The sequence below is a fragment of the Besnoitia besnoiti genome, chromosome XI (genome assembly GCF_002563875.1).
Source record: "Besnoitia besnoiti strain Bb-Ger1 chromosome XI, whole genome shotgun sequence".
In the NCBI taxonomy this organism is placed as follows: Eukaryota; Apicomplexa; class Conoidasida; order Eucoccidiorida; family Sarcocystidae; genus Besnoitia; species Besnoitia besnoiti.
In genome coordinates, this window is record NC_042366.1 from 501608 (window position 1) to 518742 (window position 17135).

General features: G+C 54.5%; 1 protein-coding gene across 1 annotated transcript; it reads right to left on the reverse strand.

Moving 5' to 3' along the window:
- Positions 1-1924: 1924 nt before the first annotated feature.
- On the reverse strand, positions 1925-15966 carry BESB_019550 (pyruvate phosphate dikinase, pep/pyruvate binding domain-containing protein; the record flags this gene model as incomplete). Its single annotated transcript, XM_029360664.1, has 24 exons — positions 1925-1996; positions 2463-2644; positions 3241-3321; positions 3546-3741; positions 4226-4371; positions 4819-4969; positions 5119-5221; positions 5597-5836; positions 6270-6492; positions 6816-7170; positions 7659-7880; positions 8423-8494; positions 8987-9092; positions 9698-9862; positions 10334-10425; positions 10909-11055; positions 11556-11693; positions 12037-12153; positions 12395-12459; positions 12866-13232; positions 13530-13608; positions 13804-13834; positions 14266-14316; positions 15702-15966. The coding sequence occupies 24 exons, from the start codon at positions 15964-15966 to the stop codon at positions 1925-1927; spliced, it is 3666 nt and encodes a 1221-aa protein (XP_029216023.1).
- Between the last annotated feature and the right edge of the window lie 1169 nt (positions 15967-17135).

Here is a 17135-nt window from a genome sequence, read left to right on the forward strand (position 1 = left end):
ATTCAGCGGTTCACCAAAAAGTATTCCTGGGACAGGCCGGGTGAGCCCCTGGACCGACTAGGGCACACGGTAAACCAGAAACAACGGGATGGCTGAGCCAGGCGCCTGTCCGCGAAACAGTGGGCGGGGGAGAAGCGTACACGTCGCCCGGGCAGGTCTGCGCCGGTACAACCCGATTCTGCATCTCGCTTCCCGATTTGTAGACTCGGCGGCGCTTGCGAGAAAAGCTGTATCTGAAGTACCGGGGGATAGACCGAGTCGTCGAGTCCCTGCCGCACACATGCACTGGGCGCCCGTGGACAACGCTCTGCTGATTTCCACGCACGAAGCTGCGCATGATATTTAACGCCTCCAAGGCTGAGGCGTTCGATCGCAGAAAAAGCTGTACAAAAATCATGGCATTCACTTTGGTTGTCGCGTTCTTGATGTTAGTCTATACGGAATACCCGGATCTCACACTCACGCGTGGTGGCTTCTTGAATGCCAGCTTTCGCGTCCGTGTTGTGTCACACGCGCTTGTCTTTCCCGGAAGGCGCTGCCGCCGATCCCGCGTCCCCGCGCGAGGCCGCTCGCGGTTTCGTGAGTTTTCTCCAAACAGCGGCGCAGTGTAGATCGCTGAAGCAATCAAAAACGACTTTTGTAGAGAGTGAAGTGCGCCCGTGCAAGCAGCGTGCTTTCTCTGCACGATGAAAGACGCAGGAAATACCGGTCACGGGTAACCAGGCGGGCGAGCGCAGACACACCGCCTCGTCAGAGAAGTGCGCCGTCTGCGTGCATTTTGTGTGAATGCAGAAATGTGTGTAGCGAAAATAGAACGGAAGATAGAAGCACGATTCGAGTGGATATATGAGGAGGTCCAACTCGGAACGTTACCCTGCCGATACTCGCTTTAGAGCAAGTTCGTTTGCAGACGCTTAGGGGTTTAGGAAATGCCTCTGGTGCGGACATGATTAACCTGCGTTCAGCTTTGCGCGTCGACGCACTTCAAGTCAGGCCATGGGAAACTGCTGAGCTCCACATCCTCGTCAAGCGGAGGCGCCGGTGGAAAGGGAATCCTATATACATGTATACATATATATGTATATGCATATATATATGTATTTGTGCGGAGATAGCTAGGAACTGATCCTAGAGGCAGAGGACGTCGCGTCGCTGCGAGTGTGCGTCCCCAGGCCGGGCAGGATGCATCTCCCTTTTGCCGTTGGTCGACTCGAGTCCTACCGTTTTTTATCGCAGCTCGACAAACGACAGCTGCGCAGAATGTGATACGCCCGATACGTGGCCTATGATCTGTGTCTCCGTACATGCTGTGCGCGCAGGCGGTAGCTCCGTGTCGGCAGCACTATACACTGATGGCGCGCACGTCGTTCTCCATTCACAGATTCGTCTGAAAGGCGCCACTGGACCAAACATCTGCCGTAGTTGGAGGCGAAGGCTAAATCAAGAGTGTTGTTTCAAAGTCGCGTGGTGGCAGGGGACGCTCTACGGCTCTTGAGGGTGCTCGAGGCTGTCTATGCGCGCCTCTGGTCGCGGCCGTTGAAAGACAAAAGTGTAAAAGCGATCTGGCACGGTTCTGGACCGATGTAGAACACGCTTCCGCTCGTTTTAGCGAGATGCCTTCTAGCTACATACACAAACGTCAATATGCATACAGAGACAGGCGAGGACGACGCACACACGTACGTATACGCGGAAACCTCCTGTCCCAGTTCCCCAAGACTCACGCGTGCATGCATGTCCGCATGCGCACAAAGACATACACAAACAGAGACATGAGTGTGTAGAAACACACTCTTACGAACATGCCTACGACAGGCGTCGTGTCTGCTGCGGCCGCGCGCTAGGCCCAGAGAGCAGCAGAACTCGCAAGCATACGAATAGGGTCGCCCGTCGGCTCGTGAGTTTCTGCCGTCTCTTCGTTCTTTCACTCTGCAAAACTCTGCGGTCGCGACTGGACGATCCAGATCGCGTCGCCCGCAATGACGCCCTCGACGTCCTGCAAGCGCGAGAAAAAAACACACGCAGGTAAGCCGAAGGGGGTCCGGTGCACCGCCACTGCCGCTGCACGGCGCGCACTCGAAAACACATCATTTGCGTCTCCTGGTGCACAGAGATGTGTCGGTTTCTGCAGACTCGTATGTCTTTGCTTTGCCCGTTTCTCATGCCTGTATAGTATCCTCGCTCTGCGCATCCATCGCTAAACACAGGCGTCGCAGACATCGGCCGCCACCGTGCGACGAAGCAGGCGCACGCACGTTTTTCTGTCTGTCTACTGCGCGCCGGCTCCCTCAGCTCGCCGCGATAGCGCCACCGCGCGGCCCTACGAAACAGCAGCTCGCTCGCGAGTGCGGCTATACACCCCCTGCATACTGTAACAGAAGATAGATACAGGACTATACAGATTATCGGAGCGGAAGGGGCTGGTCGGGCGGCTGCAAACGCGTCGGCCGTCGCCTCTGTACCTGCGGGCCGTCGAGCTTCGCCTCGAGCGTCGCGGCGACGGCGGCCAGCCGATGCGCAACATGAACTCTGTACCCGAGGTCCTGGGTCATCGGCTCCATCGTGTAGTCCACGACTTTCGCCTTCACCAGTGCCGAAGGCGTGACGCTCGGCGCTGCCTGCTGCAGGACTTGCCCGTCGCGCACTGGAGGAAAAAAGAGAGTAGAAAATGTGGCTGGGGGTGGAGAGGTGGGGGGGGGGGGCTCCCGCGACTGCCGGCGCGCGAGGCCCTACAGACTCCACGCGGACAGGCGCAGACACGAGAACTGCAGGGCGCCTCTCAGCGTCGGGAAAAAGCGTGCGCGCGAGTGTAGAACGCTTCACGGGAGTTGACCCAACCTGCAGACTCCACCCCTCGCCTCCATAACGGCTTCCACTCAAGTCAGTAAGCAAATAAATATACACGTATGCATGTGTGTAGGTATGCCTGCGCAGACAAGAGGACAGGGGAAGCGTGGACGCGGCGTCGCTGTCAGATATTTTGAAAGAAAGTATTCACGCAGAGCCTCAGCGCGAGTCGCACGCCTCACCAGCCGAAACACACGACATGCTGCAGGCACAGTGTATCTGTACACATACGTATACACGGACATCCATAGATATGTCTATAAAGATGTTTATATATATATATATATGGTGAGAGAGGGCTGCAGAATCGCGTGGGGTCACAGCGCGATCTGAGAGCGGTCTCGACGCTTGCCGCGGCAGGAACGAGGAAAAGGCAAGTTGGCTAAAACTTACGCGTCGTGAAACTCCTGGTCCTCGGCATGACCGGGACGAGAGATGTGCTGTAGTTACAGAAAGCCAGCATGTGGAGTTCGCCTGAAAAGACAAGGGAACCGAAGAAAATGCAGAAAACAGTGCTCAAGAAACACGCTCCAATGCGATCGCGTGTCCTCAAGTCGACCCCGACCCGTTTCCCTGCAGACCCATCGCCACACGACGTGCCCATACACACATCCTGCACAAAAAAGTGAATATATATGCATATATATATATATGGATATATAGATTGCGTGTCGCCTCTCGTTCCCTGGCGCACGAACCTGTTCTTTTATCGACGGTCATTCGGTAGGGCGAGCCTCGCGTGCTTGCGCCGGCGAGCGTCTCGCCTAAGCCTGGCGCGATCTCTGCGTACAGTCGGTTGCCCTCTCGAGTGTCCAGCGGATTTACTGTGTGGAGAATGAAACTCAGCTCGGGAGTCACCAAGTCCTGAATAAGCACTGCCATGCACGCTTGATGCTGCACACCAAGCACACGCGCAGCCACAACGCACTCGCACGCAATCTCATAGGCACAATTAAAGGCAGGCAAACACAAATATACATATACATATATACATATATGTGTACATGTACACGCATATGTGTATAATGATATAGATCCATGTACATGCATATGTGTATACGATATATATCCATGCACATGCGTACGTGCAGGTATATGTGAGTCCGTGTATCTGTGTGGATAATCGCATGTCTGCAGACGCATCGAGAGTTAATCCCATATGTGACAGCCGACGGGGAAGCGCGAACTGCCTTTTCGTGGGTGAAAACGAATACGAGCTTCCACACCCTCGACTGTGCGATGCGCAGGCCAGCGTCTGAGTGACACTGTGTCCACTTTTCTCTTTTTTTTTGGATGCCAGCGTTTCTCTCTGAGCTTGAAGCGCCCGCCTCAATCTTCACGCCTACATTTCACGCGTGAAAAAGCAAAAAAAGCGAACCTGAGGAATGCCGGCCGCGCGCCGCGCCAGAGTCGCGCGACGCGAGTAGAGCGACGCCCAGACCGTCGCCACCGCCGACTGAAAGGCGTTGAGGTCCCCGACAGACACGTTCGCGACAGACTCGTACAAGCCCGCCGCAGACATTCCTACAAAACAAACACGCTCGCGGGTGGCCTTTGCTACTCGCGGAGCCACAACCGCTCCTACGGACGCAGCCCAAACGCTTCCAGAGCGGCGCGTTTCAGATATACAGATATTTATGCATATATATAAATATATGTATATATATACATATTTATTCATATATATATATATATATATACGGATACGTTTATGTATGTATATACATACGTATAATTACACATAGATATGCATGTATGTATACATGTTTTTTTCGCACGAGGAGTAAGACCGCGGGGACCGGCTGTATCTGTGTTTGGGCTTCGTATGTGACTAGCGCTTTGTTTACCCTATTATTTGGATGGATGCACCGAGGGAGATGGAGTGAGATCTAGAAATATACATGGATTCGTCGAGTGACGGCGGACTGCAGCTGGCTTTGAATCCTGTCTGATTCCTTTCGCCTATTGTACCTTTGAGGTCTTCTACGTTCGCGGAGGAGCGCACGACGAGGCGCGAGCGAGCGCCGAAGCACTCGACGACTGGCAGGATGAGGTCTTCCGGAAGCGCCACATGCATGACGAGATCCTGCATCTTCGCTGTCGCGTCGTCCAGCTCCGGGCCCTGCACGATGCGCGTTGAAAAATCGAAAAAAACTCAGAAAACCATCCAAAGAAAGATCAAACATGCGGAGAAAAAAACCAGCTGGCGCTCCCCAGACTTCGCCAATGGACTCTATCGTCTGTTTTCGCTTTACCCTGCTTCGTCCTCACCGGCGCTGCCGTCTCGAGTTTCTCGATGAGAGCGCCGAACTGCTCGGTCTTGCCCTGCGCTTGAAGAATCCACTCGACGGTGCCGTACGGGAAGGCCAAGCAGCTGAAAAAAATTCGAAATCTAAAAAAAAATTCCATAGACAGCTGCTGCGCTGCACCATCTACGAGGGTGCTCACGAGACGGTCTGGCATGCATATATACACTCACTTCTCTACATATATATATATATATACATATATATACACATGTCTGTGGAGATATACATATATATACGCGTTGCACCTGCATAGAAACGTACAGGAAGAAACGGCCGCTCCAAAACGCGGTTTTACACTCCGCTGAATCAAGATTCAAAGCATAAAAACAGATGCTTAGAGGGGAGCCACACGCCCAGCGATACCCACACGCACAGGCCGATGCACATGGATATGGGGTTGACGCTCCGCAGCAGCGACCGAATGCGTGTTTGCCGCTTACCTGGCGGCGCCGAAGACGGGGGCTGGCGCAGGCAAGAAGCTGTTTGGCGAGAATTCGTTTTGGTTTTCTGCCTCCTCGACCAGAAGCCGAAGACGCGCGCACGTGGCTGCCTTCGAGCCGCAAGTCTCGAGGCGGATGTCGTGGACTCCGAGCGGTCGCGGCGGCGCCGCAGCGGCGAGGAGCTCCGCGGGAATCGAGCTCGAGAACGGGTAGCACGACGTCGCAAGCAGCTGGAGAGGCCTGCAGAGCCCGAGAGGACCGAAACCGCGCAGCGACCGACACCGCGGAAAAAACACAGCAAAGATGCGAGGAAACGGCGGAAACGCCGAGGCGAAGGGCGCCTACAACGCCTGCACACGCCCGGAGAGAGCGCGAAAGAGGGAGGCACCGAAACACACGCGCTGGGAAGCCAGGCGAAACGCACCCGGTGCCGCGTTGCACTCCACAAAGTCTTTCCACCTTGCGAGTTCACCGGCTCATCCGCTTGCGCTACGTACATACGAAGGACTGAATCTGCGCGCCTGAACAGGCCGTCAGCCTCTTCACTCGCGATATGCCCAACACGCACACCAGAGCGTTTGCTACATATATAAAAATATACAAAAATATAACTATATACAGACATAATTTTGAATCTACAGGTGCAGAGGACGCGGTGAATTCTTACGTCTGCGCATTCTTTTCTGCCGTTTTGCCAGCGTCGCCGCCTCTTTCTTCGCGTCTCTTCTGCGCACTGAGCGCCTCCGCAGCCTTGGTGCCCTCGAGGACTTCGAATTGCACCGTCCGTGCGTCGGCCGTCAGCGAGAGAACTTTTCCCTCCGCTGCGGCAAAGGGGACGAATGCCGAGGCCTCTTGGCAGGCGACGAATGGCACGCCCTTCTGGCGCGCGCGAACGCCTAAAAACCATCCACACAGTCGAAATTTATGAAACTGTCTCTGCGTGACGTTGCTCGCAGCGGCGGCGCAGAGAAGGGCGGCGGCAGAAAACAAACAAAGTTCGGATACCCAATTGCCTAGGCAGAGAAAGAAATGAAAGCACCCACTTACCGCACAACCGCACATACATCCTCAGATACATGCATACGTCTATGCATCCACACATGTACCTATATATATACATATAAATATACATATAAGCAGATTTCGGGCGTTTGAGTGCGTCGGCGGGGCGCCCCTCGCGAGCGCCTCTCACGCGCTGCGTGACTGGCGCATGCGTCACCTAGGTGGCTGAGGATGGGGAGGTCGTGCCCGATGACGAGCGCCACGACGCGCGCGTGGGGGCCGTCAAGCCCCGCGATCTCCTCGTCACCGCTGGCAGCCCGCGCCGCGAGGATGAGCGGCGCCCCGGCACGCTCGCCGTTCAGCGCAGGGCGGCCGTTAGGGCGGCTTGCGGCGTCGCGAGGCGTTTCCGCCTCCGCGCCCGCGTTCAGGCGCAGGCAGTGAGTCACGCCCGCCTCGAGTGTGTCGAAAAGCAGCACCGATCCAGCCGCCTCGCCCGTCACCAGCGCGTCGTAGGGCTGGAGACTCAGCAGCGAGTGCAGCCGCCGCAGCAGCGTGCGGCACAGCTTCGAAATCTGCGAAACGCAGAGAAGAGAAAACAGGCAAGAAACGAAAAACACGCGCATGGCGGGCAGCGAGGGCGCTTACGCGCGAGTCGCACAGACAAAGCACGCGAGGAGCGAGACGACTGGGATGGAAAACGTACAACCGTCGCAGAGGAGAGACGCACGCAACGCGCGACGCCGCTCTACGCGTATACATAGATATACACGTATGTATATATATGTGTGTATTTCCGCGCGGGGGTGGATCGGCAGGGCCCCTCGCCATCGCCCCTTGTGAAGAACGCAGATGCAGTGCGACGGGCGTGGTGCGCCGCCACACGCGTAAATGCGGGCATGTTTGGGTGCGTGAGGGCGTTGATAGATGCACAGAGGTGGACAGGTGTGCCAACTGAGAGCTAGGAGACTTGAAGATCAGGCTGCCACTCTGCTAACCGCGAAAACACGCGATGAACGAGCGCGGATGAGGAAGCCGCGAGACCAGAGAAACTTTGTTTTACCTGAAAAACAACGCTGCATCGGATTACGGCCTCTGAGTACACCCTGACGGCGTGTTGCGGAAGGTTGAGCTGCTGCCCGAGGGCGAGCGAGCGGTTCGCGAAGAGGGCAATCTGAAGGTCGGTAAAATCCTCGCAGAGGCGCCGGCAGCGCTCCAGAGACGCCTTGAGCACTAGCCAGTCGTCCTCGGAGTGAAACGGCTGATGCGCCAACGCAGAAAGCTCCTAAACGCCCACCCCACACAGAAACACGCCTCTAAATGGGTTTTAAGGGAGCACACGGGAAGCGATACGTAGACGAAAAGGTGTATATCTACAGGACAAGAATAAGGCGAGATGCAGAGAGAGCAAAGACGCTTGAAGCAACACGCTGATGCACCGGCGAAAACCACACAAAAAAGCAAATACAGATACAGATATACAAAGATGCATACATGTATGCATATATATATTTTTATATACAGATGAGTGGAAGTATGTGTTTATTATTCCGAGTGCGAAACGCACACCGGTGAAGTAGTCGCGAGCGCAGGAAAACAGCCGGGCGAACGCGGCGGTGCACGCGTATGAATACGTCAACAAGCAGAGCCACGCGGCACAGAGCGTGACGAGGCACAGCGGACAGAAGACAGCGACTACAATCGAGATCTTCCAAGAAACGCCTCAGCAGGCGCACGAAGAGGACCCGCCTTCGGCAGAGGACAGTCCGTCTCGCCCCAGAAAAAAACTCCGAAAATGGATGAAAAAAGAAGAAAATACAAGCTTACGCTGGCCAACGCGCGGCACTCGTCCCGCTTCACGCCGCTGATGCGCACGTTTTGAATTCCGAGGGACAATGCCTGAGAAGAAAAAATCCTCGCCAACCGCTCCACTGCTAAGCCGAAGAGTGGGGGAAAAAGAGACTGAAATGCGTAGAGCGAAAGATCTCTTCAGGTAATTGTATGAACGACCGCGGCCGCCGCTCGAATGCCCCCCTGCACCCGCATGCAAACTCCGTCAGCACCACGTACGAGCACGACGAATATCCCTGTTTTTAAGGATGAGCATGCATCAAGAGAGTCAAAAATCCTTTTCGCGAAAAAACCGAAGTCGCTGAAATATATACACGCATATATACTGATATATAAACATATACACAGTCACATATACATATATATAGGTATATAAATACATATATATACATACACAAATATGCGCAGGCATAAACCTGTACATACATATGCGTATATATTTATATAAGTCACTTGGAGATTGGCACCGGCACACCCCTGCTTTCCGCTCGCACGCAGTCAAAGATTTCCAGAGAGACCCGTTCGCAGCTTTTTTCTCACCTCGATCGCCTCAGGCCAACGGCTGTCCAGAACCTGCCCAAAGAGCTGCTCGCTGCGACTAAGCAGCACGAAGGCCACGTCGTCAAGAAAGATCTCCGCGAGGCGCCTGCGGGAGATGGCGGAGGAACAGTGAAAAGCGTATAGAATACATGCGCAGGCTATTTAGATACAGGAGATGACGCAAGCCTGCTCATGAGCCGAGCCGCTGCGTTCTGCATGCGAAAAATCGGTCACGATGGTGCCGAGACGAGCGAAGAGTGACCGTGCTGCGGAAGATAAAATGACGAACGAAAGAGATTTGAGGCCGGAAAAAAAACGCTATATCGCCACCTTCATCCAGCCATATATATATACGTAAACAGAGAGTGATATAGAAATAGAGATAGACAGATAGATAGATATAGATGTAGATGTAGATATAGATATATAGATATAGATATATAGAGAGATAGAGATAGAGACAGAGACAGAGATATAGAGATAGAGATAGAGACAGATAGATAAAGATACATATAGATAGATAGACGGTGATATACAGATACAGATATAGATAGATACAGCTATAGATCTATAGATATAGATATAGGTAAATACAGAAAAAAAGATGGATATATGTGTGTGAACATGCACGTTCGAGTGGCTTCTAGCATTGTGCTAGAAGCGCGGAGTCGCAGCAGAAATGCTAGAAACTCTGAGGAAAACCCAACTCACATTTCTTGGACTTGGTGAACTTCTTGGTGGTGGAAAACCGGGCCGCTGTCGCGCAGCTGGCAGGCGAACGAGGATCGCAGCTCGACGCATACCGACAGCGTGACTAGCAACTTTGTCAACCCCGCATTCGGGTCGTCACTGCGCGCCTTCGACTCCAAGAACCGTCTATCCAGCGACAAAACGAAAACAAAGACAAAGCACAGCGCCCGTCGTACGGAGTGAAAAGGAGACAACCACACGTCTGGCGGCCTCGGATACATACCTATATATATATATATTGTATGTGGCTGGATACTCCGCATTTGGAATGTGGTCTCGATCCGAGCCAGCGGAGAGGCACGCGGAAGCCATGCGATGTGGAGTGCAGAGATGTCTTCTCCAAGCCGCAAATCACACAGAGACGCAAATAGAGTGCGACAGAGGCAGAAAAACTCTTCTAGGGAAAACACAGCGCGCGCCTCCGCAGGACTACGCAGCGCTGCAGGCGACACAATTCGATGACAAGCTTCAACATAGACAGAAAAACGAAATCCCGGGCGGCGCTCGAAATCGCTTGTAGAGTCGAGACCGCGGAGAGCGCACAATGACTTCCCGCAGAAGGCAGCCCTGGATGCGACGAATTCTAATGAGCCTCACTCGATAAGTTCAGCCGCGCGGGGATCTTCCTGATGGCGAAGTTCGCGAAGTCGCGTCTCCAAGTCCGTCGCATTGAAGAAGCGCCGCAGCTCCTGAGGGAAAAAGTAAAAAGCGCCGGCGGTTGACAGAGATAACGCAGCCCCTAGAGACGTGCGAGAAAGGGGGCATTCATAAAAACGTATATATACATATATATGACCAAACTTAGACATTTGTGTAAGTGTCCGCAGACGCTTGCTTATATATGAGATATGGACATAGCCGCCAGGCATGCGCGTGTGGATGAATAACGCTAAAGATGGAGTCGCACCTACACATGGGTTTTTTACATAGATATGCACATACGTAGAGAAGTAAAGGATCTGGAGAATGTAATTATGCGTGTCTCTGTACGCCGGTACGAGGCAAGACGCACCGCATGTGAATGCGGAGTACGCCGACAAAGATAAAAACACGCATGCGGACAGATACCCACATGATGTTGATAACACATATGCATGCGTGGGTGCGCTTTGAGGTCTCTGTTGTGAGGCCACGAATCTCTGTTTCTTGCGATATCTTCGTTGGGTTCTCACGTCGTAAAAGCGCTCGAACTCCGCGACGAACTCTGACGGATAGGCGCCGCGGTTGCCGTGAATGCGGTTGAGAAGCTTCGCAGTCGTGACGAGGTCTTCCGGACCGGCGCACCGGTGCAGTTTGTTCTGAATCGTGTGTTTGATTTCCTGAAAAACAAGGAAATCTCCACACGAGTGAACGACGCGACGCGAAACGAGGGAGCAAACCCACGAGAAAGCTCTGCAGGAGAGGAAACTCCCCACGAGGCGGAGACGGAGAGAAGGAGCGCCGCACGAAAAAAAAGAGACGTGAGGCGCGACTCGCGCAGCCTGCAGCCCAGAAACCGCGAGCAGACCGCGACAACCCACATATACATACATAAACATATATGCAACCATGTCTGCATACATATATATGCATGCACGCATACGTATACATACATACGTATACAAACATACATACATGCATACATATACATACACACATATATACATATACAGACAGACATACATACATACGTATACAAACATACATACATGCATACATATACATACACACATATATATACATATACAGACAGCCATACATACATACATACATACATGCATACATGCATACATACATATATATATATATATATGCACGCACCCGTTGCGGATGATCTTACATTTTTCAACTCGGGGGGAATGTCGTTTCGATGTGCAATGTCGCGAATCCGCGTGAGCGGCTGTGCGGCAGTGAACGCCGCGCCGAAGGAAGGCAGCGACGGGGCAATCGAACGCGCCAGGAGACGAATTGCGTCGGACTAAATGAAAAAAAAAGGCCCGCAGCACACCCATACGAAGCCTGATCCACCCACAACCCCAGAAAGGACGGACGGCAGCGAGCAAAAAAGAAAGGAAAAAAGACAAAAAAGAGCTGAACAACGCTGCGAAAGCTGCGGAACCCAGGCCAGCGAGCGCAGCGCACAACGGAAGAGCGGCGACGTCTGGTTCCTGTTTCGTTTTTTTTTTTAATCGTACAAACGTCTATGCAAGGGTGTCGAGTCTCAGTGTGTTGCCGCGACTGCCTCTGCCTCGGTGAGAAGAGTCAAGCGCCCGAGAGAGGCAAACACGCGAGGGGCAGATTTCCTGCCGCTGTCTTCCTACCATCACGTCGTCTTTGAAGTTCACTTCCAGCATCACTTGCTCCAGGAGGAGACAGAGGTCCTTGGAGAGATTCGCGTGATGATTCGGCCGGAAGTGGCGACCGTCCTCCGCGCACGGCTGAAGAAAAAAAGAGAAAAAAGAAAGAGCAAAAGTGAACAGACGCCGCGTGAACAGCCAAAAGAAAGGGAGCAAACACTCGAGACACCAAGCGCTTCGACCGACGCCTTCTGGAAGGAAAAAAGACGAAGCGCCGACTGGCACCCCAGCGGACGCGACGGGGAAGGCCCGCGCGGAGACGGAGCGGGCAAACGAGAGAAGTCCACTGCCTGCAGAAAGCATCAAAGAGGGGATGACTTACGATGTCGCCTTGCGAAACGAAGCGCAGGTAGATGCTGCAGTACGCCAGGGAGTCGATGAGATTGACTGAAGGCCGAAAATCCGACAACACAACTGACAATATTTTCTCAATGTCTGCATACGCAGAGGCCGCTCTGTGCAGTCACTGCTTTCTTCGGTAGCACACAACCGTGGAAAGCAGGGGCTATAGCAAGCAGATATAAGGTAAACAAGACATCCAAGCAAGAGTTAGATCCGCCTTTCCAAGTTTGCTTCTGCGTCAAGTCGGTGTTTATAGGGTTGCTCGCCCCCCAGCGCCCCGGCGACGCGTCCGTTTGGTGTCTCTCGGTGTTTCGCTCTTGTGGACGCTCCCGCCCGGCGAAACTCGTGTTGACAGTCGAGCGTTGCAACCCGCGGAACGGCCCCTTCGGTATTCTGCTTCGCGCGGACGATGTTGCCTGGATGTCAGCGAGACTCCCGGTATTTTCCTCACCTGTCTCCTGTTCGTTTTTGAGTCTTCCATCCTTGAGTGCCGCGGTGATGACGTCCTTCACGACTTCGATTTTCTCACGCCAGCTGCGGGCACTTCGCTCGCCCGCGACAACTCGCGCGAGAGACGGCGACGGCAGCTCGCCTCCGCCCTCGACCTTTCCAGATTTTCCTGCGCGCTTCTCGGCGGCGTCGTCGCAGCCTGCTTCCCCCGCGTCCAGCAGGCGACTCGCGACCGAGTACGGCGAAGACGAGCCGCCGCCCAGCGATGACGTGGAGAGCGAAATCGCCGGAGAGGAGCCCAACGAAAGCACATCCACACCCGACGACAGCCGCTGCAGCGGCGAGGCTGCGGTGTCTGGCGACCGGCCCTGAAATGGGAAGCCACGCAGAAGAAAGGACGGCGAAGCGCATCGGTCAAAGCCGCTTAAAGCAGAGAATCGCACAAGATTTAGCAGCGAACGTGCGTCTCGTCCCTCGAAAAGAGAGTGACTCCATGAAGCCGCACCGGCAGCGGCGACCGGAAACCGACACGAAAAAATCGCGAAAAAAAAGGGTGCGAACGTAAAGGAAGGACCGAAGTCGCTTAAAGAGCGTGTAGAGAAGCCAGAGGCAAGAAAATGGAAGTGCAACGAAGCAGAAGCGATTGCGTGCGTCGCGCGCCTCACCATCCACGTTGGCTGCTGCGTCTGCGTGTCTGCGCCAGGAGACAACTTCAAGTCGACTTTCAAGTTCTTCGAGGGAGGCCTGCAAACCCGAAAAATCCACAGAAAACAGGCAGTTGTATTTCTGCAGCTCTCCGCTTTATTCGTCCCACGCTACTGTCGTTTTCTTCTGCGCCTCCACAGGCGGGCTCGGACACGCGAGCTGTGTGCCTCAAAAGAAGGAACGGAACGCGAAATCTGAAAGGCTTTTCTTTCTGTTGGCACGCCGAAGACTTACTCCCAAGGGATCGTTTCGCTTTGCCAATCGTCTGAAAACGCAGCAAAAAGAAACTCCTTGTCAACTGGTGTTCAGAGGACCCCAGCGGCAGCCAGCAGGCGTCGCCTTTCTCCTCGCGCTCCACCAGAAACAGGCGGCTGCGCGTCTCCTCCTCACGCGTTGTTGAAGCGCAACACCCGTGAGGGAGATACACACGCACGCACTCGTATCTCTACGTCGATGTGCATGGATGCCCTCTTCGGCGCAGCCCCGTATTCTGTCTCCCTTCGCATGCAGAGGCGGAGAAAAAGGCAGCGACAGGTACGCGAGTGTGTCTGGATTTCTCCGCATGTCGGTCGATCTCAAGGTAAGAACGGGAGTGGAGAGCGTGTTGTTCCGCAGTGCCGAGAGAAACGCGCGAGTGGAAGGGTCACATGCGGGGGCCGGGGGTTGACTGCATGCGTCTCGAAAAAAGGAACTTACCGAATGTACATCGGTAAACGATCGGCGAGCCTGTGCAGATCTTGCGATTGTCTGAGAGTCCGCAGGCAGCACGTCGCAGAAACGAACGTCACGCAAAAACGACTGTTTGATGCAGTGCGTTGCGTGAGAATCTCCCTCTGGTCAAGGAACGTTGTCAGAGATCGTCGTCTCTAGGCAAATTCTTCGATTTCCATATATTGCGCAATGTGCCGGCGTAGATGCGCGCAGGAGTGAACGCGGCGGCGTTCGCTTCCTCCTACCGCACAGCGAAACACGAAGCGTGTCTCAATTCCAGCGGCAGGGCGTCACACATACATACATTCACGTAGAGAGATATACAGATGTAGATCTAGAGAAACATATAGATATAGATAAGGATACGCCCATGGGAAGACGGCCAACAGAAGGACGGGAGACAAAAGGTGAGGGATCAAGGGTCTTTCTGGCTTGTTTCCAGCGGACGCCGCCAGGCGTCTCTTCTCTCTTTAACTGTCTCTTTTCGGCATCGCTATCTCTCTCTCTGCGAGTCACAACCGGGGTCGGCCGCTTGCATGCGCCCCCACAGAAAGCGGCGTATTTCGAAGAAGAGGCAAGCGCCGTTACATGCCGCGACTCAGTATCGCGAGCACACAGATCGCACGCGTCTCATGAGAATCCACGACGCAGGCGGAGCTCGTGAGTCCCTCGGCGCCTCACAGAAGTCAAACACACAGAAAACGAGGGAAAAGTAACGCGTGAAACAAGCGCCTCCACACGCCGCATAGAGACGTCGACGCGAGGACCGGTCCCTCGACTGGCATGCGGAAAAGCGAGAACCCGAGAGCCCCCAGAATGTCTTACTTGCTTCGAGGCGGAAACGAAACAGAGAAAACAGAGATCGAGACACCCATCGACAAAACAGCGCTCACGAGCTCTCTCACTAACGCGCTTCTTGCCAGTTGGTCGGTGCACATACTTGGCGTCTCCAGATTCTAACGCAGGCGGCCGCCACCCGCGCTGCAGCTTCAAGGAACGCGCCACCGTAATCACGCGCGTAGACGCAACAGCAAAATACCGCTCTACATACATATACCTATGTGAGCGCAGCGGAGTCAAGCGCTTCGTAGTATGCAAACGATCTGCGCCGCGACTTTCGCTCAGCCACCGCCTCCCTGCGTGTGCTGCCTCTGCTGTCGTTCCCTTTTTCGTTACCGGCATCGCTGCAAACGCGCTGCGCATCCAGCTGCGTGTAAATATCCATGGAGCCTATATGCGAAGATATCGTTGCAGGATGCAGGAGTGCGCTGGTACAATACGTATTTGTTCGTGATTCCGGCTGATTTATGCGTAGAGACGACTGCGGAGTGCTCCGCGAGTGGAAACGAGAGCTGTTAGAGTGAGTTACAGCGCCTCCGTCTGTGTCGTCTCTGCGTTCGTGGCTCGAGCTTTGGACTTACAGATCTGTTCCCAGACGACATAGTCTCTGTTTTCGCTCATGATGACGAACTTGAACTCGACGTCTTGTTCGCGGGGAATGCGGACGCCATTCTTGCTCAGCCGCCAGGTGGGGAAGGAGTCAGGGCTGGTTTCAAGCCGCAGCGCCTCGTTGAGTTTCCACGTTCCGAACGAAGGAACGTTTCCAAGCACCCAGACGGCCTGCCCCGGATGCGTCCGCGAGCAGACGCACTCCAGCTGGACGGTGACGGTCTGCGCAGCCTCCATTTTTTTCGACTTGGAGAAATGGTTTGCTAAAAGCGAAACTCCTGGAACTCCGCACCTCCCGCTCCGCGGGCGGCGGGGTGCGGAAGAGGAAGAAGAGAAAAACGATACCGTGCGGACGACGCCGGTCCAGAGGACGGATGAGGCTAACTCAAGAGTCGCCTTACACGCACACAAAGACAGGGTCAAGCCTTGGAAGAGAAGAATGAGGAGGCAGCACGAATCTGCGACGCCTGCGCAGATGCTGTTTCCATTTGAAAGCAGACAGCGAAGCGAGGCCGGGCGCCTCGCATCCCGAGGGAGATGCGCAGAATCCACTCGAGAAACTCGCGCGGCTGCTTTTCGGGGAGGGCTGCACGAACCCAGCACGCAGGACGCGCAAAGGCAATCAGTCAGACGAGAAGCAGACAGAACCCAGGCGACACTGCCTCGCGTGTGTTTTGAACGCGGACAGACAGACGCACACAAAAGGGAACCAAATGGACTTCGAATCCACATGCAAACTGGCAGCTCCGCGCGTGCACGCTCTCCGTTGGCAGGTCCAAATGACCCTCCCTCGACGAGCGCGTCTTCCGCAGGAAACCGAGTGGGCAAGATACTGAGTCTCCGATGCCTTCTTCGGCGCAGAAGACCTGGTCCTCGGCGAAAACAAGAGGAGGTGCGGAGGCTTCGGTATCAGACGACGGCACAAGAGCGGAAAGCTCCAGAAACCTCTCTAGAGCAGCATTGGAAAGACGCGGAGGACGAGTTCTATACAGAAAAAAGGGCGGAGTATCGCCCGCGAATAAACGGCGGTTGGTGAGTTCGCAGCGGGGGGAGGAAAACTTCGCGGCCGTAAATGGCGCGAAAGCGCGCGCCCGCGCCACACGTGATGACCAAACACAGAGGCAGGAGGAAATACCGGAAAGCTGACTGTATCGACTGCGTTCCCGACGCCGCAGACCGATGCCTCTACACAATCCCTCCAACGCCTCCGCTTGCTGTCTGCTGCGCGGACGAAACAATTTCAGGTGGGTGCGCCTGGGGAATCTTTAGTGAAAACGACAAAACCATCCCGCGCGGGGCTTGTATACAGAAGATGGATGGGGAACGGGCTGCCGAACAGGACAGATTTCACGAGGCATGCAAAGGGAAACTGGGCGGGGAGAAAATGCTGGGCCCTAGAGATTCGC